Source organism: Armigeres subalbatus, chromosome 2 (genome assembly GCF_024139115.2).
Source record: "Armigeres subalbatus isolate Guangzhou_Male chromosome 2, GZ_Asu_2, whole genome shotgun sequence".
Classification (NCBI taxonomy): Eukaryota; Metazoa; Arthropoda; class Insecta; order Diptera; family Culicidae; genus Armigeres; species Armigeres subalbatus.
The window spans coordinates 400322953-400348999 of record NC_085140.1 but is presented as its reverse complement, the minus strand read 5'-3'; the positions used below and the strand labels follow the sequence as shown (position 1 = coordinate 400348999).

Here is a 26047-nt window from a genome sequence, read left to right as displayed (position 1 = left end):
CGCGAGGCACTTTCAGCGGTAAACATCAACATAAACAATGATAATTATGTTTTTTCTGCACATAGTAAACACATTCAGTGACAGTCGAATGAATGAGTTCGTGGAGTAGTCGTCTGACTATGTCATTCTATGTTTTGAATATTCATGCGATGTTTGTCAAAATTCGGACCGAAGTTTCTTCATGAAGATGAATATTTTAGGCTCTGGTAGAATCTGAAATACGATTTTTATTACCGGCCGTGCAATGCAGAACACAATATTTTGGCCGATCGCGCGATCGTTCTGCTGTCCGAAACAAGAGAAATCTCGCACTGAACTGATTTTTATTACCTGCCGCGCAATGCAGAACACAATATCCTAAGACTATATATTCTTTACACAGACAAACAGACATAACACATTGAACTACACTCATAAAATTCATCGCCGTTGAAACACTAACGACATCTGTTGATTTCAGTTAGTTGGGCAAATCACGAGCCAGATGGCGGTAGTGAGCAAACGTCAAACTCGAACAAATCCGATGCGCGTGCCACGAGTGATCGATTGACCAACTAATGTTTATTTGAATCGACCAGTAAATCAGTGAAAGATGGAAATTTGACGAGTGTTATGTCTGGTTGTCTGTGGTCCTTATATATAACTTCTTAAAACGAATCAATATCTTTGTATTATCTCTTTGTCTATTGTACCTGTACCAGTATGTCCACCTTGTTAACACCATACCCGTTTTTTTTGCATCATTACAATTTTTTCTTCCAGACATCCAGATTACTGCAACCATGCTGCTTAAGAACAACGCTGTCTTGAATGTAACAAAAACAAACCCAATAGTATTTTGACTACGGCTAAGTACATATGAACCGACTATAGTGAAAAGTGTGGTATACACATTAAGCGTGTAGGCGAAAAAGCGAAATATCGGACAAAGGGTTGAACGATTTACGACGCAATCGCCGACCCAGAAAGGCGAGATAAGTGAATATAAAAAAGTAATATATAAGTCACAATATTTACACGTTCATGGAGACGCATGGTTCCTCACATTGGGGTAATATGGTGAAGAGACTTTCCAGAAAGATCAAAATGTAAATATTTCTGGAACGGATTGTCGAACATATCTATTATATATAATTAAAATAATAACAGATTTTTCAAATGAAACAATTTGAGAAATGAATCGTTGAAGACCGGAAGGAAATGATTTTGAATCTGAAAGTTATTATTATTATGATTAAAAGGTAATTTTTTGAACATGTTAATTTTGTAGTTGATTTGAGACAATTAGTTTTGAAAGTGAAATTTTCTCGAAAGTTTCGGACCAATGGTACAATGGGAAAAAAATCGTCCATAACGCGAAATCGTTGGTTGCTGTGAAAAACCCTTTGCACGCACGATAGTAAAAAAAGTTATGAAATTGGTGTTTCATTTCTATGTTTGAAGAAGAGACGAATTTGTTACAGTGAGATGGAAATATGGGAACAGTTCCCCTATTTTTCTATTCTCCCCCGGTTAGCTTTTAGACGTCAAACTAATCGACTGAAGGAATACTCACTTTCGTATCTAGCAAATTGTTGTTGTCGGTGGCGTGCACCTGATGTGGATGAAACTTCCGGCGGGTGGAGCCATGTGGCGAATGCGTGTCGCCACTTTCCGAGCTCTGTATACTGTAGCGCCGTTCGCGGGCTTTGCGCTGATTGTCCCGCCGCTTTCGCTGCCGCTTGATGGCCAGGGCCGAGTGTATGCCAACTGCGTGCATTTTGTCGGAATTTTACGGATTGGGCGTTTGCCGGATATTACTAATCGGATTTGGCTGAAAGAAATGGGGAAAAGACGTGAAGGAATAATATTTGAGATCATAGCGAAGTTTTTTTTTTTTGTAAATGAGGCTACGTTTACAAATAACGTAACCAATGTTACAATTGATTGATCGCTACTAACATCGATATTTTTGCACCCTCCCACAATCTCGCCCCGCTTCCCCGTGAAATTTGATAAACTTCTTTTATTCCAACAAGTGTTACGTATTTTGCGTATGATGCCATAACAAAAAAAAAGGGAAGACACTTTCGCGAGATGAAAATTCTCCCTTTCCCCGTCCTAAGCAATATTCATGTGCCTAGAGTCTAGACAATTGACGCTATCCCACCCAGCGTTTGGAAAAACCATAACGATCTGTTTTATATTTCCTGAAATGTGTTTTCAAACGCCCTCAATGAGTATTTCAGTCTGCTACATAGGGAACCTATTTACGTATTTGGAATTGGACAAACCAGTGAGGCAATGATGATTTTAAAACGCAAACGATTTTACCCTCAACTTTGAACTGAAATGTCATCATATAGCTTGAAATTGTGAGGGGCGGACGAAATCCAATTCGCGCCTGTTGCGAGTTGGATGGATTTACAGTCGATACCTCCTACTATACGGATTACGGATAAAATACAGAGAGTTTTGATTGTCTCCTTTAATAGACTTTTCTCGCCAGCCAAAAGCCAGATGAAAGCCGAAAATCCATGGATGGTTTCGATCTTTTAGTAATTCGGGTTTCAACATTTAGTATACTATGGTCCATAGTCTGTCAATAACTGATTGCAGAAGCTATGCTTTGGAATGTTTTGCACTGTAGACAGTTTTTTTTTCTACAACTTGATTGAACCCCAATTTATAAATAATCAAAACCTTCCTTGCTCAATTATTGTGCATTTATACAGCTGGAACTTTTATAGTACATCCCTATTAAGCGTGTTACAGGACATCTGACTGTACTGCACAGTGCGAATTGCCGTAGCTATGGATCTCCGCTTCATATCCCCATAGAAGTTATTCAGCTGGAAGAGTAGCTTATCGAGCAACGTGACTGGCTGGAATTATATCCGATGATTTTCGTTTTCAATCTGTCTTTCAGACGTCAGACTTTGAAACAAGTGCACTTTTTGTTCTGTAGACCTATCATATGAAATAAATGGAAAATTATGCTCAACTAAATATGGTTACAGCTACGCTAACGTTATACGCATAACTGTCCCATGCATATAGAAAATCCCAGCAAATATGGGACAAGTATGTGTATAACGGAAGTAGAATAAGTCTCTAATGTTTCACCGGTATAGTATCAGACGGATCTGAATTTTTCCTAAAAGGTGTCTAGTCAAAGTCGATGTTGCATTGCTACTCCCTATAATACCATAATTGTGTTCATAGAGCATAAAAAGCTCCTTCCGACTGACGAGCTATATGATCATATCACTTTTTCTTCTCATCACGGCGGTGACAACAAAGCGGCGAGCGGTAGCTGAGAAAAGCCAAACAAATGAATTGTAAACAGAAGCAAAAAGCTTTACAAAATCGATGTGGTGGCAACAGTATATCGCTCCTTTCTCCACATAGCGAGGCGTCCACATGGAAACAATGAAAAAGTCCCGCTTTTCCGATGACGATGCCGAAGAGAGAAAAAAAAACAGAATGTGTATTCCCACAGAGTGTATGTAATTAAGAGTGGCGACACTGTCAGAATTGGAACAAAATTCATCTGTCATTGCCATACAAAATCGTGTTCCAAACGAGCAGGCGATCTGTCAAATGCGGCACATGTCGCCACTCTTAATTATATACACTCTGTATTCCCACATGTTTCTCAACTTTGTCTGAAAGCAGAAAATGGTTAATCTGATGCAGCTTTGCAAGGGTAGAAACACAAAGGTAGCTTTTTCTACGGGACACCTACCAGAAAAGTCTCCAAATCTACACCCCACCATCCGATGTTAGATTTTTTTAATACTCTGTATAAGAACTGGGCGTATGCGAATGTACTAAATTCTTATATAAAAAAAAATGTAAGCTCTTATCCAGGTTTTGTAAAAAAAAATTGTAAGGTTTCATACAATATTTGTATAAGGATCTAGCAATTTCGTCTATATCTAGCAATTTCGTCATACACATTTTGATAGATTCTTATGCAAAACAGTGAGAAAAAAAAATACTATAAAATACTCTACGTGCTGAATTATTTTAAATTTGCACAGTAATTAAATTTAAACAAATAGGCATTATGTTCATAGGAATACATGTTTTCCATTCATTTGATAAGAACACAATATTTTTGATAACTTAATAATTGATAGGGCTGACAAATATTCTCCCATCAAAATACGTGTTTCTTTCCTGTTCATTTGAAGCCTTTTTCTCTATCAATAGAAGACAACGAATATTCCTTGGAGGTGTTTCTGTCCATACACTTTTCCCACATCCCAGATCCCTAGCAAACGACACAGGCTTAAAAGGGTGGTTGAACATCGCGTGTGTCTGTATAGCCATCCGCGTTGTCTGTTTAGTATAGTCGTTTCTTTCGGGCGCTGTATCCGTATGATAATAGCATTATGTATATTATTGTGGCCACTATATTCTGGCGGTTATAGCTCTTTGATGGTTATAATGCTATAACCAGGGTTGTCACTACTCAGTAGGAGAAAAAAATCCTTGAAATAACACAGAATGAACTCTTCATGTCTACTGTTCAACATCGCTCCTGATCTTCCAAAAGTAGTGCAATATCAGCAATTTATTATTGTTACCGTCTAAGAGTATCAATATAATCCATTGATATGTGCCGTAAGTAGAAGCATCAGTATTAGAACGCTAGAGAAACTGTCATCCCGTACAGTCGTATCCTTCTCCTGTTTTTACCAAAACATGCCAGTTAACTCTTAGTCAAAACAAAATTTTTTTCGACCGTCTGATATGGCATTGTTACAGAAGTAATTGGTCGCTTGTGTCCGCTATCCTACCAAAACGGACTCCGCCAGCACACGGAAGAAAAAAAGTACCCAGCGTTGAGTTTTTTTAAACTTATTTTTGAGTTATTTTTTCTCTTCTCTTTCATCCACTCTTTCTTCTGTTGTCAACGACAAAAGAGCCAAACAATCCAACGACGCCAGTTCAATACGGGAAGCCAATTTTGAGTTTTTATAACCTGAGGTCGAAATTAAGTAAATTAATTTTACATTTGGGTAAATAAATTTTCCGTTGGGTACTTTTTTAACATGTGAGTAAAGGCAAACTACTTCGACCCTACTTACTCAACCTACCCTTCGACCCTACTTACTCGACCCTACTTACTTTATATGACGCAACGCCTTCCTTCTGGACCGGCGATGCCATGGTTCGAGCTGTTGGCCTTTTGCGCAGAAATGGAAATGTACTCTGGTCCTGAATCCAGAAGATCCCGTGCTGGGTAATGACTACCAAAATTATCTTCGATCACAACAACAGCTGTAATTTTAAAATCACTTTAATAAAGAAAAAAAGAGTCTTAAGTCCATCTCCTAGGGGATCCTTGGCTACCCTTACGCTCTCCTGCCGTAAAATACAGCAATGAATTGTGTCTACTTTGTCAATGTCGACAGGAGAACTTCGACATGCTTTCTCTTTTTTTTACTGGTAGTGCTTCGAAAATTGGATTCTTTGCTGTAGAAGCTCCAGAGGTAACTTTATGGTATCCTGCTCTTTCTTCGACGAGTGTTACTGTCATCCTCGCCGTGTGCTTGGTAAGTGACGAGAACGTAAATATTCGATCAGCAACAGATATTTGTACTCAGTCGGTTGAATGATCTAATCCAGGGTCTGAATCACATGATGGAATCCATCGACCAGCCTATAGAGATCCAAGATTGACTCCTTGGTGAGATCAGAGACGTGTAGAGTTCCCTGAACCTGAGCCAGCCGTTACAATCCATATGACAATGTGGAGTGGCATCTCGAGGTCGAATCGACTAATTCATGACGGAATTGTTCTGTTTCCACCAGAAATGGTTTCGTATCGTAACAGCGGTTCTCCATCTCCATCCTTCTGCAAACCTTCAGGTTCCGTGAACTCTAGTTCCAGTTCGAGACAGCAGCACGTACGGACGTGTTTTTTGCTCGCGCATTTTTCCAAGTGTTTTTTCTCGTTCGTTAGCTGTTTACATTTTCGTTTCGTCGCGTTGGCGTTATTTTCTCCCGGGCCCGTTATTTTCTCCCGACTCGGTGGCGACTCGCGGAAAAAGTGCCTAAGCGCACTGCTCTTGGAGGCGCGAGTAACCTCTCCTAGCAGCATTTGCAGAGCAACGTGTTCTCACCGTTGCCGCTTGATGACGTCGGCAATCTGCCGAAAAAGAGAAAGAAGCAGCAATCGGAAGCGGAGCGGAAGGAGAAGTGTCCGCCCGTGTTTGTGAAGGGTGATCCACTGGATTTGCGGCCGAAAATTCGCCAGCTTATTGAAAAGGGCTTCAAGTGTACGTTTTGGCTTTGCAGCGAGGGAGTCAAGGTGATGCCTGCTAATCAAGATCACCACAAATCTATCGTGGAGTTCCTACAGGTCCACAAGTATGACCTCCCCGGAACGAAGCCGCTCAAGGCTTTGCTGCGAGGGCTCCACGATATGAAGGAGGAAGAGCTTATCACCGAGCTAGAAAGTAGTGGCCTCAAACCTGTTGCCGTTCACAAAATCGCTCGCCACGACAGGGCGAGAAAATACCGAGGCCAGCTTGGCTCCATCACCTTCAAGGATCTGAAGCTGGTCGGAGGGATTAACTACATCGTCGTCGGCTGGGAGCGATACCGGCCCGTGCACCGTGACGTGCCACAGTGCACCAAAGTTTACAACTTCTGGCATGGCATCCGAAATTGTCACATGGCCGCGCGCTGGCCGATCTAAAGTGCCGATCTAAAGTGCGCCAACTGTGGCGAAAAACATCGGGCCACTACGAAAGGCTTTCCAAACACATGGAGTTCTTGGAAATCCGAAGGAAAGCATCCACCAAAGCCCATCCGAAGAGGAACCGTGCTCCAGTGATCGACGGGGTGAACCTTCCTGCTATCACAGCTCCCCGATAAGCGGTACCAGTACTGCCACCGTTGCAGCCGCACAAGCGACTGGCCGCAGCAGCAGCATCGATTCAAGCCCCAGCATCACCAGCTCCATCCTCCAGCGAATGGCCCCCACTTCCTCCTCCTGAATTTCGTCGGCAGCCGGAGAAGCTAACTGAACCACCGGAAGAATCTGCTCCGCTCTACACTCCGGAGCAGCTGATGCCGATCTTTGCACAGCTCGCCACTCGGCTGCGCAGCTGCAAAACTCGTTTCGACCAGGTCTTCGCTCTTGGCATGTTCATTATTGAAAATGGGTGGGGCTGCTAAACTGGAACGCTTGCTCGCTCATGAGCAAAAGCATCGAAGTGGCTGATATCCTCGAGGAGAAGGAGATCGACGTGGCGTTTATCACTGAAATGCACCTTACACCGGAGGTGAGCGTCCCGAACTTCTGTATCGTGCGACTCGACCGGCCGTCTATGATCGAGGCCGAAGATCGAGGTCGAAGTGACCACTTCCGTCGGCACAATCACGCTCATCGCGGCGTACTGTCCAAGCCAAAGCAAGCCAAAGCCGGCAATGGATCATCGGCTGCCCTTCGGAGGGACATCGTCAAGATGACGCGGAGGCAAGGCCAGTATATCATTGCCGGCGACCTGAATGCCAAACAACAAGCCTGCGGCAACAGTCGCGGCAATCGAAACGGTACCATCTGGAGCAAAGACATGGAGGAAGGCCACTACACGATCTTGAGCCCGGATACCCCCACTCGGCTGAGTCGGTCCGGTGTCCACGCAACCGTCGACCTATACATAACAAACATGAATGACCACGTCTCTCAGCCGGTCGTCTACCAGGAGCTCAGTTCGGATCACTATCCGGTGGTGGCGGAAATGGGCTCCTCGGTCAATCGGCATCAGCAGTTCCGGCGAAACTACGGCAGCTACGTTCCATCGAGGAGGCGATTACGGTGGCCCGGGTACAACATGTACTGACGGCTAGGCAGGTAAGCAACTCCCTAAACATCGATACACTCACCAAAGATTTGATTCGATTGCGGAATATCACACGCAGGCAGTTTCAGCGAACTGGACTGCCTGAGCTTAAGGCACACTGCAATCGAATCACAAAAATTATCAAGGCCAGAATGGTGGACCATAAAAATAACGACTTCTCGAATAAGATCCGTACTCTCCAAGATTATGCAAATCCGTTCTGGAAAATGACCCAAATACTAAAATCCAAGCCTCGGCCCATTCCAGCTTTGATCCCACTAGACAATAATGGCTCTAGGGATCGCTTGATAACTCCTACAGAGAAGGTCGCTGAAATAGGTCGTCACTTCGTCAGCTCACATAATCTTAGAGAGAATATCGTCAGTCCACACGAAGTAGCCGTCAACGAGCATGATAACAACAACCATTTGACTCCCACCGACTTCTCGGAGGAGTTGGAGATCTCAGCTGGCGAATTGACGGCCTATATCAAATCATCGAAGAACATGAAGGCCCCAGGCTTCGACAGCATCCTGAATATCGAGCTCTTTGAGCACATCTTGCTGATCTTTAATCAGTGTCTCCGGCTCAGCTACTTCCCATCGTCCTGGAAGTCAGCGAAAGTCACCCCCATCCGAAAGCCTGGGAATGATTCTTCCTCCCCCAAAAGTTATCGTCCCATAAGCCTTCTCTCACGGGTTATCCTAGCTATTCGAAAAAGCTATTCATCACCGGTTACTTGAGTCTGCCGAAAATCTCAACATCTTGCTCGAGGAACAGTTTGGTTTCCGACGCGGTCGGTCAACCGTACACCAACTGACTCGAGTTACCAACGTACTCAGACGGAACAAGTTTGTCTCAAAAACATCCGCCATGGCCTTACTCGATGTCGAGAAGGCATTTGACAATTATGGCATGATGGCCTGGTGTACAAACTACATTGCTACAATCTTCTCAGCTACCTGGAGAAAATCATCAACAATTTTCTGTCGGCAAGGAGATTCTGGGTCTCAATCAGCGGAGCAAGTTCCAATGCGCACAATATCGTTGCAGGCGACCCCCAGGGCAGTACCCTCGGGCCCCTGCTTTTCAATCTGTTCACCTCCGACATGCCAGAACCTCCAGAAGGCGGCATTCTGTCTCTGTTCGCAGATGACATCTCCATCGTCTACAACGGTAGTGTGATCAGAGCGCTAGTCGCAAAACTCCAACGAGGCCTGGATGCCCTGACAGAGTACCTCACCAGCTGGAAGATCTGTATCAACGCGGCGAAGACCCAGGTCATCATTTTCCCCCACTCTAAATCTCCTAAACATGTTCCGCCTGGGGACTGTAAAATCATCCTTAATGGCACGACTGCTGAATGGGCAAATGAGGCCGACTACCTTGCCTTGGCCCTCGACAGCAAGCTTATTTTCAGGCAACAGGTTGACAAGACGGTGACAAAGTGTAACGTCTTGTTGAAACTACTGTATCCTTTGATCAACCGTCGGTCGTCATTGTCCCTGAAAAATAAGCTTGCTGTCTACAAACAAATCATCCTCCCTGTGATCGAATATGGCATGCCGATCTGGGAGAGATGCGCTAAAATTATCTTCTTCTTCTTCTATATAATAAAAATGAGTTGAGATTTCCTTCCTGATGATTTAACTCGTGAACATGTTGACCGATTTGCAAGATTTTTTTCCTAATCGATTCGTTTTGGGATCCGCAAGGTTTGTATATGCAAAAGGTTGATAAATTTAACGAGGAAATGTAAAAAAATCATTAGAATACAATTTTGGGTCAGCTGTTGAGGAAAACAAAACAATCGCACGGAAATTGATCTAGAGTGCGGTGCTGCAAATAGTTTATTATGACATTTGCAACACCCAGGCAAAGCTGGGTTTCTTTCGCTAGTTATTAATAAATTGTTAATTACCATTGAAAACTTTTAAATCAAAGTTGGAGGGCCAAGCCGGCCGATTACTTTATATGTAAAATTAATAAAGAAGAATTTTACTAAACTACTACTTCCGTGAAGTCCTCGTGTGCTTCTATCTCCCAGTCTTCCTCACTTATTTGAACCCACAATACATCTAAGTTCTCAAAACTACGTACTATGACTGTCAAATGTATTGTTTTGGTTTGCATGTTTTCAAGTATGATAAGTGTGCTACTATGATGAAAACAAGAACATCTGACACCTAAAGTACCGCTTTGGATAAGGAAAGGGAGCTGCTTCAAAAGTATAAGATAGCTAGTGTCTGTCCTATTCGCATGACCAACATTTAGTTTGCATCGGCCTAGCACCCAATCCAGTCAACACAAGGTCGTTTATTATTTCACATAAGATGTTAAAGTGGAGGCCATATAAGTACTTCCCCATACAATATGTACGTATATCGCCTCCACTTTAGCATCTTATGTTACATCATATACGATTTTGTGTTGACTGGGAAAGTACTCGTACTATAAATGACGTACTATAAATAAATGTTGTTGATCAACCAAAACATTCCCTACAACATGAAGCATCATAAGAAAAGCCAAATTCAGCTTATTGAAGTTTAATATGGTAAAACATTATAAATGACTACAGTGCCACTAGCGTTTTAGTACTTATCCTTCTACTGATAACACGGACTAGTCATGGGACGACATTATCTCAGACAAATGAACGAAAACATCGCATAAATATGTGTCAATAACGACATGGTTATTGGGTCTCTCGTGATGGACATGCCGATTTGAAGATCCTGCTGTGAAACGATAAAAGATATTTTAGTTACCAGATAAAGATTGTCGCTGTCGTCGCTGTCCGGAACATCTTTTGCTGGCGAGGATAGGGGAGCTAAATGTCAAAGAAGGAAAATCCATACGATTTGACAGCTTGGTACCCAACATGCAGAAGAACTTAGGCAGCGGATATTCCGGAAGGTGGCAGCAGCATAGAAATGCAGTGGACGCCCATCCAGAATGCCTTTATCAGAACCAGCAAAATCAACATAGATGACCTGCGCGCTCATTGGAAAGATTGGATTGCTGATGCAATCTGGGGGAAGATTGAGAAGGGTAGAAACGCAAGTTGATTCAAAAGTACCAAGATTGCTAATGTCGTTCCTGTTCGAGTGACTAACATCTAGGTTACTTCGACCTGGCAGCCAAAGTACCGTTACTACAACTGTCAAACCGATGTTAGCGATGAAACCAAACAAGCACTACACCATGATACACACATTATGGTCAATTGAAGCTTGTTGAAGCATAATTTGGCAAAATAATTTAAATGACTTCAGCGCCACTAGCGTTCTAGTACTTATGCTTCTACTGAAACGCAAGACTATGATTGAGCAGCCTCATACGGCTTAGAAAAATGTAGTAAAATACAGCGACAACCGGGACAAGTGAGCATGGGTGGGTAAAGAGGAGAAAGCCAAACCAATAATTGTCAATTTGTCAGCGACTTCAAGTTTCCACTCCCGACTCGCCGCTACAAATGTGATGCATTACTCGTGTCAGCTTCGAAACTTCATCGCTACAGGAGATTCAAACAGTCAACCGAAGCATGGAATCCAGCAAAGCTTCCGGGGTCGTTCGTATCTCAGCAGAGCTGCTCAAAGCTGACCTCATGCTATTCGCGTAAATGCTACAACATCTGGGACTCCGTGACTTTTTCGGCCGACTGGATGCAAAGCGTCACAATGAAGGTTTCGAAAAAAGGAGATCTGATTGTATGCGCTTTGATACACAAAAAAGTTTCCGAATAAATTGTCGACCTCGTCTAGGCGCATGTCTTGCAAGTAGGGATGAATCGATCCAAGTAAATACGAGTAAATACTCGATACTTTTGATTCGATACCAAGTACTTTTGGAATCGATACTTTGATACCGATACCAAGTAAGTATCGCATAGAAGTAGTTGAATCAACTGAGTACTCAATTCGAAATTAAATCTTATAAGAATCTTCGTAAGAATCTTTTAAATTGTATTTAAATCAAATAAATACTTTCAAGTATTTATTTTTTGCCACTCAGCACTTATTTGTGGCTGATCCTTTAGAATTTCTTCAAACTGGATAATAAATTACGCAAATATCTTGGGTAATATGGGATTCGCACTAATATTTGCAGCTGTTTTCCAATAATCCATTGAAGAAGCATTAGAGATTTACGTCTATAGGAAAATGATTTAAAAAATACGGTAACTATAAATATAATGATTTAAAGTTATAATTGGTTTACATTTAAAATGTGTTTCGTGTTTAAATCGATGGACAAATGGTCGGGGTTCAGCCAAATCACACCAAGCGCCATCGAAAAATTACCGATTTTTCTGCTCACACTTTCGTTTAGCACATTTAATTGATCGCAAATCGCATCGAATATCCTTCAAACCCAATAACTGAGGATATCCTACTGCAAATGTATGCTTGATATGAAACTATTTCCATTGTCCTTGTACGAACAAAGTATTACAAGTCAGTCGAAAAGCCGCTTGGTGCGGTTTGGCTGAACCCCGACCAATAGTAATGGAAAGTGATTAAGCCTTCCACTATTCATGTTTTATCCAAAATAAATTATTAATGACTACTTGTGTGTGACAAAATAATTTTACTTCAAATTGATCAGTACTCATATGATACAAGTAGGTATCGATACTTTTAATTCGATATTTTAGTGGTATCGATACTTTTATTCGATACTACTTTGAAGTAAAAGTATCGATACCTTAGTGGTATCGTTTCATCCCTACTTGCAAGTGGTTTCCTCACAAATGGATGTATTGTTCCTGAAGAGAAATGAGAGGAGTTATAGATTTGGCTTGAACTAAGCGGATTGGAGAGCAACTACTACAATAATTTAATACCATCATTGAAAATCAAATGATTTGTTTCATTCTTACTACTTAAAATACACACCTACTACATGGCTCAAATTTATTTCAATATAATACTTTATCAGGATGAAAAACTTCCGGCTATTTTACAACAGATCATTTATTCAAATCTAAGCGCCCGACTTCAGTTCTTTTTCAAAAACTGTTGGATCAATTCCTTTGCATTATAATTGAAAACTTTTTCCGTCTCCTCCTTGGATTGTTTGCTAAGTTGGGCCAGCCCCTTCAAGTTGTGGATGGCCTTCATTAAATCCGCTTTCGGCATCGTTATCGCTCGCTCTGCTGGCACTGCTGGTCCCACCTGCCCCGGCTGTGTCTCATTTCCCAGGGCGCCCACCTGAGTGAGCAAAGCGACCAGCACGTTCACGATGGTGGTGTCGATATCGGTTCTAATATCCGCCTCGACGTTGACACCGACGGTAACGATGTCTCCGATGTTGTTATCCTTAACTGCAACCGGCCCGGCGAAACAGCCGGTTGTCAGCAAAAGGACAAGGGTGAAGAAGATTGGCAATTTCATTTTCAGCGGAAATAGTTTGATCTTCGGTTACTGCTGTTGGATATTGAAGTTGGGATGGTTTGACTACTGATGTTGAGTGATGGTTTTGGTGAAGATTTGTCGGTTTTTATAGTCAGTTTAGATTGAGCAATGATGGTAGCTTATCAAAAATGTGCATTTGTTTTGATGTTGTTATCAGCGTTCCATTCATATATCTCAATAGATAGTGCATAACATGAATGAATCATGATTAGCCATATATGATTGAATGAAATTGGGATTGTAAAATCTTTCTATTGTGGCGGAAATCACATGGTTGATAGCAAAAATCACCTTCGTGTAACAATTTTCGTGAAACAGCTGGAAAGTTCAAACAATGTGGTTTGAATATCTCATAAACAATAATATAGCGATAAATTAGTATAAACATTTTCTGTCAGATTGACTTATAAAGTAGTGGCAATTAAATCTACACTATTTTATCTGAAGGATACTTTGGCTATGTATCAGTGTGAAGGAGCATTTTCTACTAGGAGCTAGATTTGTATTGGAATAAACTATCCAACATGATCTTTATTTATAAAATAAAAGAAAATCACTTGTCATAAGACGAGTTTGTACCATCCCATTTAATTCCACCACTTGATTGTACCTTGACAGATACGTATTTTGACCTCAACAGTAAGGTCGTCTTCAGTGTCTCTGTGTTGAACGTTAATTTACTGTTAATTTACGAAGAAGAACAAAAGAAAACCTACGATTATTCAAATGGATGATGCAACTCAGCCATCATTTTTTAGGTGCTGAGTTGGGTGCGTTTCAACTCATGATTGATTTGAATCGTGCATGAGTTTAGAGATTTTGAGTTTTACCAACACTGTTCAGAACCAACTGTTCGAACCTGTGGTTCTAATAATTTCTGGATCGCGGTATTCAAAATGTTAAACAAAAACACATATTCTCCAACATTACCACTCCTCGAATTCATAACATGTAGGTAGGGGAAATATGTATAAAGTGCGGCACCACGTTTTGTTGGTTATTAGCCCAAATTTTGTATCAAAATCGTGAGCGGCTGAAGCCAATAATCATTTGCAAGCCGTTACACGAAAAAAATGAGTCAAAAATCTGTAGGGTAAATTACTACTTGGGCACATGGACCGATTCCCGGCACACTGTACAGAAAACTTATGATTCATCCTTTCAGAGAATTATAAATAACATTCTAGCGTCAACGTAAGAGATAGTTTTCCGTCAACATTAAAGAATTATTTTCTTATTTTCACTTTAAAAAGGCTCCTGGCATTTTGGCAGCACGGTGTGGCCACTGTAGTTCTTGTGCCGAAGTGACTTTTTCTATTTGAGGATACATTTTTTAAATGTTTTTCAATATGTTTAAATAAGTTCAAGTGATACACATAAATAGGAAGGAGTGAAATGCGTTAGTTTAGGATAATTGTGTGGTGAGTAACAGCTTCAAGCGATGATTGCATCGAGAACTGTGACAATTTCCAGGTAGGTGTTTATTTGATGAAACCGTTTTGTAAAAGTGAAAAGACTGCCTTCGGCACAGTTGTGTTGCGACGAAGGGCAAAAGTTTGAAATATATATTTTTATTTTCTATAACTGGATCAATTAGGAGTAGAATACATGGTGGAATAATAATGAGTATTGTGCAAGAGTAATGGAAGGGGCCTTCCTTAGCCTAGCGGTAAGATGCACGGCTATAAAGCAAGACCATGCTGAGGGTGGCTGGGTTCGATTCCTGGTGCTGGTCTAGGCAATTTTCGGTTTGGAAATTGTCTCGACTTCCCTGGGCATAAAAGTATCATCGTGTTAGCCTCATGATATACGAATGCAAAAATGGTAACTTGGCTTAGAAACCTCGCAGTTAATAACTGTGGAAGTGCTTAATGAACACTAAGCTGCGAGGCGGCTCTGTCCCAGTGTGTCCCAGTATTATAAATAATACCATCTGGCATCAAGCTGTCGCGACACGTTCATATTTTTGTTCACATCGCATTTTCTACCGTTCCAAGAGAGAATTAGATATTAAGATGTTGGGAGTAATTGAAAATTGCTTATGCCGGGAATTGGATTGAAGTGTGCCAGAAAAGCAATAGCTGTGACTGAAATAAGTGCTGCACCTCGGTAATTTAAATCATTAACAAGTTCCTTCAAACGATCTTTAGCAAGGACAACTGTTTTTAGGCAGAAGTAAACCCAATTGAAGTATTACAAAACGAGGTTGGTAGTCATATGGCTACTGCTCTTGCTTCATACACAGGAGGTCATGGGTTCAATCCCAGGCCCGTTCCATTATCCTACTTTGTATCTTTCCCCATACTACTTTTCAAGTTCTAGCAATCGCTAGAACTGGAAATAGAGTCCATACCGTTTCCATCTTCTACTATACCTACAAGAAACTATTCTAACATTCTGTTAGAAGGAAATGAACGGAAAAGCTCGTTTCCTATAAATAATCAATACATTTTGCTTGCTACAAAAAATATCAATGAAATAATGCAATTGTACGCATGTTATGAAACATGTTATGAAATCGCTTTGGATGGAGTAATAGGAAGGGCCGGAGTTTACACGAGTGGTACGATTTTTATGAAGTCCGTTCAGCTATTTGATATTATGGCATGTCACTTTGAGAAGATGGAGGAAGCCTACATCAGACTGAAAAGGGAAGCTAAACGGGTCGGACTAGTCATCAACACGTCGAAGACGAAGTACACGATAGGAAGATGCTCAAGAGAGGACAATGTAAGCCACCCACCACGAGTTTGTATCGGTGGTGACGAAATTGAGGTGGTTGAAGAATTCTCGCTTAACTTTTCAAAAGGACCCAAGTAACATTTTTTTTCATGAATTAATTTGAATAGTGCAATCAACAGACCTATATGAATGCTTTTGATTGCTGTACTCAAATTAATTCATGAAAAAATGTTACCTAGGTCCTTTTGAAAAGTTAAGCGAGAATTAGAACAATGAAGAGAAATTCGGAGACGCATAGTGGCTGGAAATAGTACGTACTTTGGACTCCGTAAGACCATTTGATTCAAAAATATAAGATTGCTAATGTTGTTACTGTTCGCGTGACTAACATGTAGGTTACTTCGATCTGGCAGCAAAAGTACCGGTACTACAAGTGTCAAACCGATGTTGGTGATGACACAAAACATGCACTACAACATGGTGCATGAATTATGGCCGATTGAAGCTTGTTGAAGCTTAATTTGGCAAAATAATTTGAATGACTACAGCGCCACTAGCGTTCTAGTACTTATGCTTCTACTGTAGGACCCGATCGGATAGAGTTTGTCGTCGTTCGCAGAGGACCAACGTGCACTTGGAGTTTTTGAAAGGAAAGTGCTACTTACCATCTATGATACTGGCTGTGCATTAGGGCAGTTCACATTTCAAAAATTTCGAAAATTCCAACTCCCATATGTCTATTAGCATCATTTTGATAATATAGGAGTCCTGGCAAAATTTCAGGCAATTCGGTGGCCATTTAGGGGTGGCGCGAAGTCAATTTATGTTTATATGGAAATTTGTATGGGAAAAACTGAAAATTTATTCAAATCTCGCTACGACTCTTAAATCGTGATGAATTCAAATAAACATACACAGCCTCCATTTCTGGAATCTATTTGAGCTCAACCAGTGGGTGACTCATTATTTTGATTTATATTTCCACTGCTACGTTGAGGCTAATTACACCATTTTAGCCATTTATCCCATATTCACACTGTCAATAGAACCGTTCAACCCACTCATAACTAATGTGTTATCCGGAGGTCTCATTTATATAGATTCCAAAAAGGGAGGTTGGGGATGTTTATTTGAATTCATCACGATTTGACAGCTGTAGGGAGACTTGAATAAATTTTACGATTTTCCCATACAATTTTCCATATAAACATAAATTAACTTCGCGCCACCCCTAAATGGCCACCGAATTGCCTGAAAATTGGCCAGGAATCCTATATTATCAAAATGATGCTAATAGACACATGGGAGTTGGAATTTTCAAACATTTTTGAAATTTGAACTGCCCTACTGTGCATGTGCTAAGACAAGACAAGACAAGAAAGTGCTACTTACCATCTATGGTGGGGTGCGAGGTGAGCGAGGTGCACAGTGAGCAAGGTGGATCGATCAAGTGGAGGACGATTTGTGGACTCTTAGCAGACTGCGTGGTTCGCGACGTGCAGATATGGACCGATCTGAATGGAGAAGACGATCATACTATCTCTGCCCATTGCATTGCTTTGTTTCTCAGTTTAGTGATTTTTCCAGCAGTGAGCGCACACAGGATAGTATCAAAAATGCTACATATCAAGCCGAAATTGTTATTTTTGTGAATGTTTTGGATATAGGAGCATATTATGAATAATGGAACCAATACTTTTAGTTAGTTTAGGCTGCTATGCAAATGCACTGATTCAAATAAAAGATGTGATGAAATTAGCACAACAAATTTTAACAGTCACCCCAAGATGCACCAATGCACAAATGCACCATGCGATTATTTATATGATGTTGTCCGTCCACCATGAGATATCAATTAATTTAAAAGGGTTTGAGGTAGGGGAAGAGGCCCCAAAACGCCTCCCCGAGGCAAAACGCCTTTTATGGGTTCCCTTATATTTACCGTCAATAAGATGGCCGTAACAAAACTAGATCTAAAATTATGTAGGTTAGGCGACAAAAGTTTCAAGATAGTGTATAGGAAGGTCGGAAAAACCGAAAATTTCCACATTTTGAAGAAACATCTAACATTTTGGCGAGGCAAAACGCCCTAGTGGCGCTAACCTACAATGTACTTGCGTCTCCATACACTATCCATACCAGAATGCTGATTCGCCGACGCATGGTGCTTTGTTCCCTATGAGCTCCCCTAGCTAAACAAACACTGCTTTATTGTCTTATTTGTAACGCTATTCATGGGTATTTTAACATTATGCAACAGTTAAACAAGATAGCTAGTTGATGCCATTCAAAAATTGTCAAAAATCTCAATCATATTGATAATATTCACATTTCAAAAAAGTGGTGATATTCTATTGCCGGAAAACTCATGAGGCAAAACGTCTTTTAACTGGCAGCTCCTAGGGAACAAAGCACCATGCGTCGGTGAATCAGCATTCTGGTATGGATAGTACGTGGAGACGCAAGTACATTGTAGGTTAGTGCCACTAGGGCGTTTTGCCTCGCCAAAATGTTAGATGTTTCTTCAAAATGTGGAAATGTTCGTTTTTTCCCACCTTCCCATTCACTATTTTGAAACTTTTTTCGCTTAACCTACATAATTTTAGATCTAGTTTTGTTACGGCCATCTTAATGACGGTAAATATGAGGGAAACCACAAAAGGCGTTTTGCCTCAGGGGGGCGTTTTGGGGCCTCTTCCCCTACGGATGAGTTTGACTAAAAAGTGTCTTTTTTATTGGTTGCGAGACTATGACGAAAAGACGAAAATACCTGCCGTGTCCCTACTAGAACTCTAGTGGCGCTGTTGTCATTTCAATTATTTTGTCAAATTATGCTTCAACAAGTTTCAATTGGCCATATTTTATGCATCATATTGAGTTTAAGCAAAAGTTCAATTATATTATGTTTTTGAGTAGTATTACAAGAATCATTCGAATTGTGCCTGATTGCAAATTGTTGAAAACAGTGGTGCATAATGATCTCCTTTGATGAAGCCCAGTGTTATAAGGACGCTTTGAATTTCAAATTACGGATAGTTTATTACGAATTGTGCTCCGTTTTAGATTAAAAAGTTGGAACTAATTAATGATCATGAAGGTCTCTGAACCAGGTTGTTGTTCATGCATTCGTATTATGCGCGGCTGGCGCAAGCATTCATTAGCCCAATGAAGGGTTTCCACCCGGGTATTTTATGTAGCGGACTGACAACGCAATGTCTTATCTTTGACTTGCTGAATACCTGGTTAATGTCGGAGATTTATATAATAAGTATATTTCCTAAGAATCATTTCTCATCTCATTCATTCATTGATTAGGAACAAAGGTGTGAAATCTGATGGTTTTGTTTCTTATTTTATGTTGTCAGTAGTAAGGAGAACAGACGACATTTGTGATTTGTATTTACGAAGCTTTTTTTACGTGGTTTATATTCTTACGAAGTCAGACAGCAGTTTCATGATTTTATTTTATGCGAAATACCATAAAACCAGATAGTTTTTTTATGGTTGTGAAATGTTGATGTGTTTCATTAGTGAATAGATGCGCATCGCGCGCACTTTCAAAACCTTCTCGCAGGTTTGTGGCCTTCTATAGTAATATGCGGGGCTGCAGAGCAAGTGCGTGCTGAAGTTTTTCCAATTGGAAGCTCTCCCCAATGCTATAGGCATTGGACTGTCGCCGGTTGAGTATCATGCCGTACGGGTGCAACAATGGTAGCTTGGCTTTAACTAGAGTATTCGTATTTATTGATTGGGAGTTTGTTAAGGGGATACGGGATTGCGGGGCGGTAGTATCCCAATGGCTATGTGGTGTCAACGAGGAAGAAAAAGCATATCACTCCATATTTATATACATAAATTGAATGGTTCGTCACAACATGTGGCGACGTACACTAGTATCACATATTTCTATCAAATTCACATAAGAACTTTCAGTAAGAATAATAATATTTTGAAATATGTATTACATTTTACATTTACAATTGTTTCGTACAGTTCGTCATCGAAGATGACGACATGTGTTAGTAATTTTCTAAAAAAGTTGAATTAATTTATTGGTTGTTCTAATTTTATCTAATAATGGTTGCATGGATCGCATCACTTACCAAGGTGAATCCTGATCCATGTAATAACGTACCCCGTCTCAACCAACCAAAATCCTTCCTGTGGCAACTGTGGAGATGCAGAGGTGTTCTCGCTCTCTAGTAGCAACGGATGTTGCACCAACATTCCTTCCCTTCCCAGATGACCGTAGGGACGTGGCCGTCGCCGTTATTGGTCCTTTAATATCTTGAACTCTCAATCTGTGCACAATGCGGTTGGACAGCTAATCTCAAGCCCAACTATTGGTTCCCTGTGCAATTTTAATTATTCTGATCAATCACGGAGTAGCAACTACTAATTGTGCGGTCATCAAGCTCAAGCTCAAGCTCAATTCCAGGGCTGACAATAGTCATTCTCGCCGTATGAAGAAAGCGAAAAAAAATATAGTCTTCGTCATAACATGGCATGACGCGACACCTATTCGTTTTCTTCGCGCGGCATGCCTACCACAAAGATAGTCGTGCAGCCAAAAGTTATGACGATTTCCGTCGTCACTTCTTCACATAATTGTTTGCACGTCATTATAGACGGAGTGGTTATACAAATAATAGCGTCTAAAATAAACAAATTGTACGATCTTTTTTACACATAAATGTTTCGATAACATTTATAACGTCTTCATACGTTACTCCAAATTCATTAATACAAAGAATAAAAATCTTCGCATGGCAGCTGCTGCTTGAAGAATAATAATATGAAGTCTTTGTTCTTCGATGTCGTCATGATGATTTGGTTGCACGACAAAAGCTAGCGTTGTGCTCGTCATTGACGATGCGTCGATGCGTCGAGAATTAAGCAGTAAAGACAATACAACTCGTCGCTACTGTGGTTTTTCTTGCTGTGACGATGACTATTGTCAGCCCTGCTCAATTCTTACTTTTTAATTGCAATAATTGTTATGTGAAAAATTCTTAATAATTGCTTATACCCTGATTTCTTCATAGGCAATTTACTATTTTATTTATGGAAATTTTAATTTTTTTTTATTTCAGTCTCATTTTAGTCGGAAAAAATAGTCGAAATATTGCTGTTTCGCCTTACCTCACCTTCAGCCTGATCCAATTATTTAACTAAACCTCGTCGAAGGAATGCAATTATCTTCAATACGTTTTTCATTTGCTATGCATATGCACATCGAATTTCCAAACATTGTAATTATTGTCGGTAGGAATTGGTAGAAAATTGCTCCGAAAAATACTCAAAAGGTAGTCAGTTAAACTTGATAAAAAAAAATTGTTCTTTTTATGCTGAACAAGTAAACATATGTTTCCGCTTCATTAAGGCAAATTTTCTTTAATACCTTTCATAGTCGATTCTCTACATCTCTATGTTCTATATCTCGATATCTCTCCCTATGACGTTGGTTTCATCAGTCCCTTCATCCCATTCATTTGGGCTTCCTACATCTCGATAACCTCCCTATCTCGATATCTCTCTATCTCTATTGGTTCTGATCTTGGTTCTGATCATATTTTGTACAGGATTCATTCTCCTTATGTCGATATGTTCAAATTTTATGCCAACTACACCATCTTTGGACAATAACAAACACATCAACAACAAAAAACGACATTTGTTTTGTTGTTTTTCATAGCAACTAGCTTTTTTGGATCTAGTACCCATTTCATTTTTCCTTCTATTCCTCGATCTCTCCCTATCTCGATGGTCCCTTCAATATCGAGATGTGGAGAGACGACTGTATTTCTGTAAGAGCTCTGTAAGAGTTCTATGCCATTTGTTTTATGGTAGAATGAAACGTGAATGAAGCTTTCCTTGTAAGATTACCAATCACTTCATGTTTCAAATCATTTTAACATTTGTTTTAAGCTTGAAATTGAAAAATGGGAATAAATCGTACACAATTCCGGATGTCTCGCTACACACTCCCCATTGCTTCACCTTTGCCAAACAAAATTCATTAAAATTTCGATTGCGTGGCTGTTGAAAAGTTTTGCCCTCGTGTACCTACAATTTAAATTATTTCCGACTGTTGCTGTTAATGATTCTGTTTTCTGTTTCGTACCTATGTAATTGACAGATGACATAAAGTCTGCTGCAATACATCTGCATAATCGATATCCCACGCTTTGACTCTCTGGAACAAGTACCACCAGCAGCGCTTTGGTGATTGAAAAAGTTCGTCTGCGAAGCAAATAGGTCATTTCATTACGGTGCTTACAAACTAGCGATTACCATGATTATTAGCGTGAGCTATCACTCAAATGAGATTTCGTTTGATATGATAACTTTTATGGAACCGTCAAAGTTTGTACTACGGTTTTTTTTATATTTAGAAAATTGTGTATTATATTGGTATTAGACAACATTATTTCTTAAGTGGCCGGAGGGAGGATTTGATTCCCTTTTCTGGTTTTTCATGTACCTATCTCTGCCAGAAACAAATAATTTGACGTGGTTTCCGCTTTTGTTCTTAAAATTAGAATGAAAATAATGTTGTAATTCAGTTCAATAAAAATAATGTAAAATTCAGCTAAAACACCAACCTAAAACAGATTTGATCTTAATGGTACTCATTGCATATCTATTAGGGAACCAAATGTATTTCTGGAAATTTTACTGGTACACCAAGGTTTTCCTACACGGTTTGGTTTTAGTCGATTAAGACCTTTAGCGTCAATGAAACAATCAGTTAACCCCACGAAAAAATTCACAGAAAAAACAAAGTAAATTCAGGTAGTAGGGGAGGAGGTTCGGTTGTGGGCACCCCTATGTATCTTTTGACAGATAAGAGATGCTGTCATTCTGGCAACCGTCATTTGTTTGCTATAATAGCATGATGTTTTGTGCTCAATATCAAACCGGATGGGCATCTCTACTTTGAACTAGAAACAAATATTTTTTTTGTACAAGAAAAACAACACGAAAGTTTGTTTTGGTCTTTTTCAAAGAATCATAAACTGAAGAGATTTAATTCAAAAAGTGAGTTCTTATGCGTATTTACTATAAATAAATAAATAAATAAATAAATTTAATCTATTTTGAGGCCCAGTGTTGATTGCTGTGAAATTCGGTTGTCGGCACCCTTATTGGTTCGGTTATGGGCACCCCAATTTTATTAATAAATCATTCAATATCGTTTTAGTTGTCCCTTATCTTATTTTTAATAACGTTTTCATGCAGTTTTTATAATTATTTTGACATAATTGTTCGAAATAAGGAGTTTATTTAATATTTTTGTTCTTTGGGCATGTCTATTTAATATACACACACTTTTTGGAACAAAGCGTTGACCGATTTGCTTGCAACAAGTTGCATTCAACGGGAAAATTGGTCAGATCGGACTATTGGATCAAAATTTATGGCCAAAATATTATTTTTTGAAATGAACGAGAAAGGCACTATTGCCGCTAGGGTGATTAATCAGGATTTTTTTGACTGTAATGCATACCAATAAAACGTAAATCAATGAAAAATTGAAACCCATTCACCTAAAGTGCTATTTTAGACCTTTCTTATGTTACTTTTTTCAACGTCCTCCTTAATTCACCGAGAGAGACATCATCCCTGCTAGGTGAATTGATTTGAGTTTTTTTAGTGTCTCCTGGCATTTAGAATGAATAAACTATTCCTTTTCTTTAAATCTGGGTAGTTTTTATTCATGCTTCTTTATTTTTAGTAAGTTTTCAAGGGTGCCCACAACCGAACCACAAAATGAAAATGCCCAAAAATGTCAAATTTTCTAAATTGTCAATGTTTTTTTCCAAATCGATGAAATCATACTAATTTCTTTGCTAGTAGTAAGGTTATACGTTTAGCTTTCCATTGCTATGCAAATGTCGACATAAGATCAACCAGGGCCAAAGTTATGGACAAAACAAAAAAGGGTGCCCACAACCGAACCTCCTCCCCTACACATTTGAAAAGCGGGGTCTCCAGTAGCCTTGTGAGCAAAGGCGTAGGATTGCCAATCCGGAGATGGCGAGTTCGATTCTTGGTCCGGTTTAGGATGTTTTCGGGTGGGAAACATTCTCGACTCCCTGTGCACAGTGTATCCATTGTACTTGCCACACAAGATACATACTCATGCAATGGCGAGCATAGAAAGCTTTCAACTAACAACTAAGGAAATGCTAAGTTGAAAAGCAGGCCAAGTTCCAGTTGGATTGTAGAGGCATTGAAGAAGAAGAAGAAGACATTTGAAAAGCTGTGAAAGTTCAGGTTAACCGAGAAATTAATGAGTTCCGACCGCGTAAAGAAAGCCTGGGTGTAGTCTCTTCTTAGAAAGCGGTATATTTTTTTTTTCAAATGAGCACGAACGATTACGATTCATTATGACAAAACTGTTGTAATAGTCTATGTTTACGTTTGCGACTTCCGCCCATATGCAACAACAAATGTCGAAATCTATGGGAATCACGGCAAACCAGATTGAACCGAGGTATCCCCAATTAGTAGTATGCTATCGCTTTATTGATTTCGGAAGCTCTCCCACTGTAAACCACTGATAACGATTGAATTGCTATCAAGTGAGATTAATATGATTCATCCGTGCTGTATCGATCATTGTCATGTGAATCTGTCGAAAAAGATAATTACGAAAGCCGTTAACTGGTACTCACTGATACAGTTATGTGTTATCAGGTTTAAATTTTGTTTAAATAGCCGCTGACTTCTTCATTTCAAATAAAATCAAAACAATCCATTAACAGAATAACATCTCCTTAACTCTTTAAGTTTTGCATAAAATCCACATTTTCTAATCGACAAAATGAATTCTATTGCTACGATCACGCTGTTCGTTTTGCTGGGAACCGTTTCATGCGGTCCTATATCTGTCAGCGACAACAATATTGGAGATATTGTAACCCTAGGAGTCAACGTAAAGGCAAATATAGAAACCGATATCAACACCACAATTGTCAACGTCCTGGCGGCTTTGTTGACCCAGATTGGTGCGGTGGAGAACCCGGCTCTACCGGCAGTTGATGGATCTGTCGCAGAAGAGACAAAGGTCGTGCCCACTCCTCTGGCACTGGAAATCATCGATGGATTGAAGAATGGTTTTGGTCAAGAGTCTAACGAGTCTAAGGAAGCCGAACAAGATGGTCAGCGGCAATCAGTGGACAAACTGGTAGAATTAGTTCAAAAATTGATGGCTTCCAAGCAGTAAACATGGGACAGTTATGATGAAAATATTGAAATGAGTAAAATGATATGTACCTGATTATCAACAAAAAGAAAAATAATACATGTCAAGCTAACATATCGAGTGTTGATGTTTCAGAAAGAAAAAGCATCCCTATTCTTGAGATAAATAAAAAATTTCCAACAAGGTTCGTTCACGAATCCGAAGAACTTTCCTATCAAAATTCCGTAGGTTTCCACACTTCAATTCCCAAGAATGTGCTACCGAAATTCCTAAGAATTTCCCACGAAAATCCCGAAGAATTGTCCACGGAAATCCCGAAAAATGTCCCTCGAGGATTTCCCCACGAAAATTCCGAAGAAATTTTCACTCTAATTTCGAAGAATTTCTCACCGAAATTCCTAAGAATTTTTCGATGAAATCCCGAACAACTTCCAATGAAAATTTCGAAGAATTTCCCTAGAAAATTTTGAAGAATTTGGAAATTATGGAAATTTTGAAGAATTTACCATGCAAATTTCGAAGCATTTCACACTGAAATTCTAAAGAAATTGTTCAGAAGTAAGTAATGCAGTAGAACTGGCAATTAAACATCATCCACATTGTCGGAGTATTCTTACTCTCTGTGCTCTTATCACTATCAATATACGTACTCCTACCTATAGATGCTGATGTAGCTAGGCACCGATCGTCCGCGATCGGTTATAGGCGCGCAAGATATTCACCACGCTGACCCTGCGTCTCGTGTTATATACTCAGGGCAGCTCAGTTAGTCTCCGATCGTGAATGCAAAAGCATCTAATTAAAATTGCAAAGTGTCAATCCCAATGAGCTCAATATAGTTTCGCGAATAAATTGGTGTCGTCTTTGAACTTTAACGCGCGCATTTCAGT

At 39.9% G+C, this 26047-nt stretch overlaps 1 protein-coding gene across 5 annotated transcripts in view; it reads right to left on the bottom strand.

The window, feature by feature from the left end:
• The window catches only part of LOC134217533 (uncharacterized), an 88800-nt gene that overhangs the window by 39852 nt on the left and 22901 nt on the right, over nucleotides 1–26047 (bottom strand). For all 5 annotated transcript variants that reach the window (XM_062696294.1, XM_062696296.1, XM_062696295.1 and 2 more), the window contains one exon: nucleotides 1556–1813. In XM_062696294.1, coding sequence (XP_062552278.1) covers nucleotides 1556–1759 — 204 coding nt within the window. In that variant the 5' untranslated portion in view covers nucleotides 1760–1813. The remainder of the gene's footprint in view (nucleotides 1–1555; nucleotides 1814–26047) is intronic.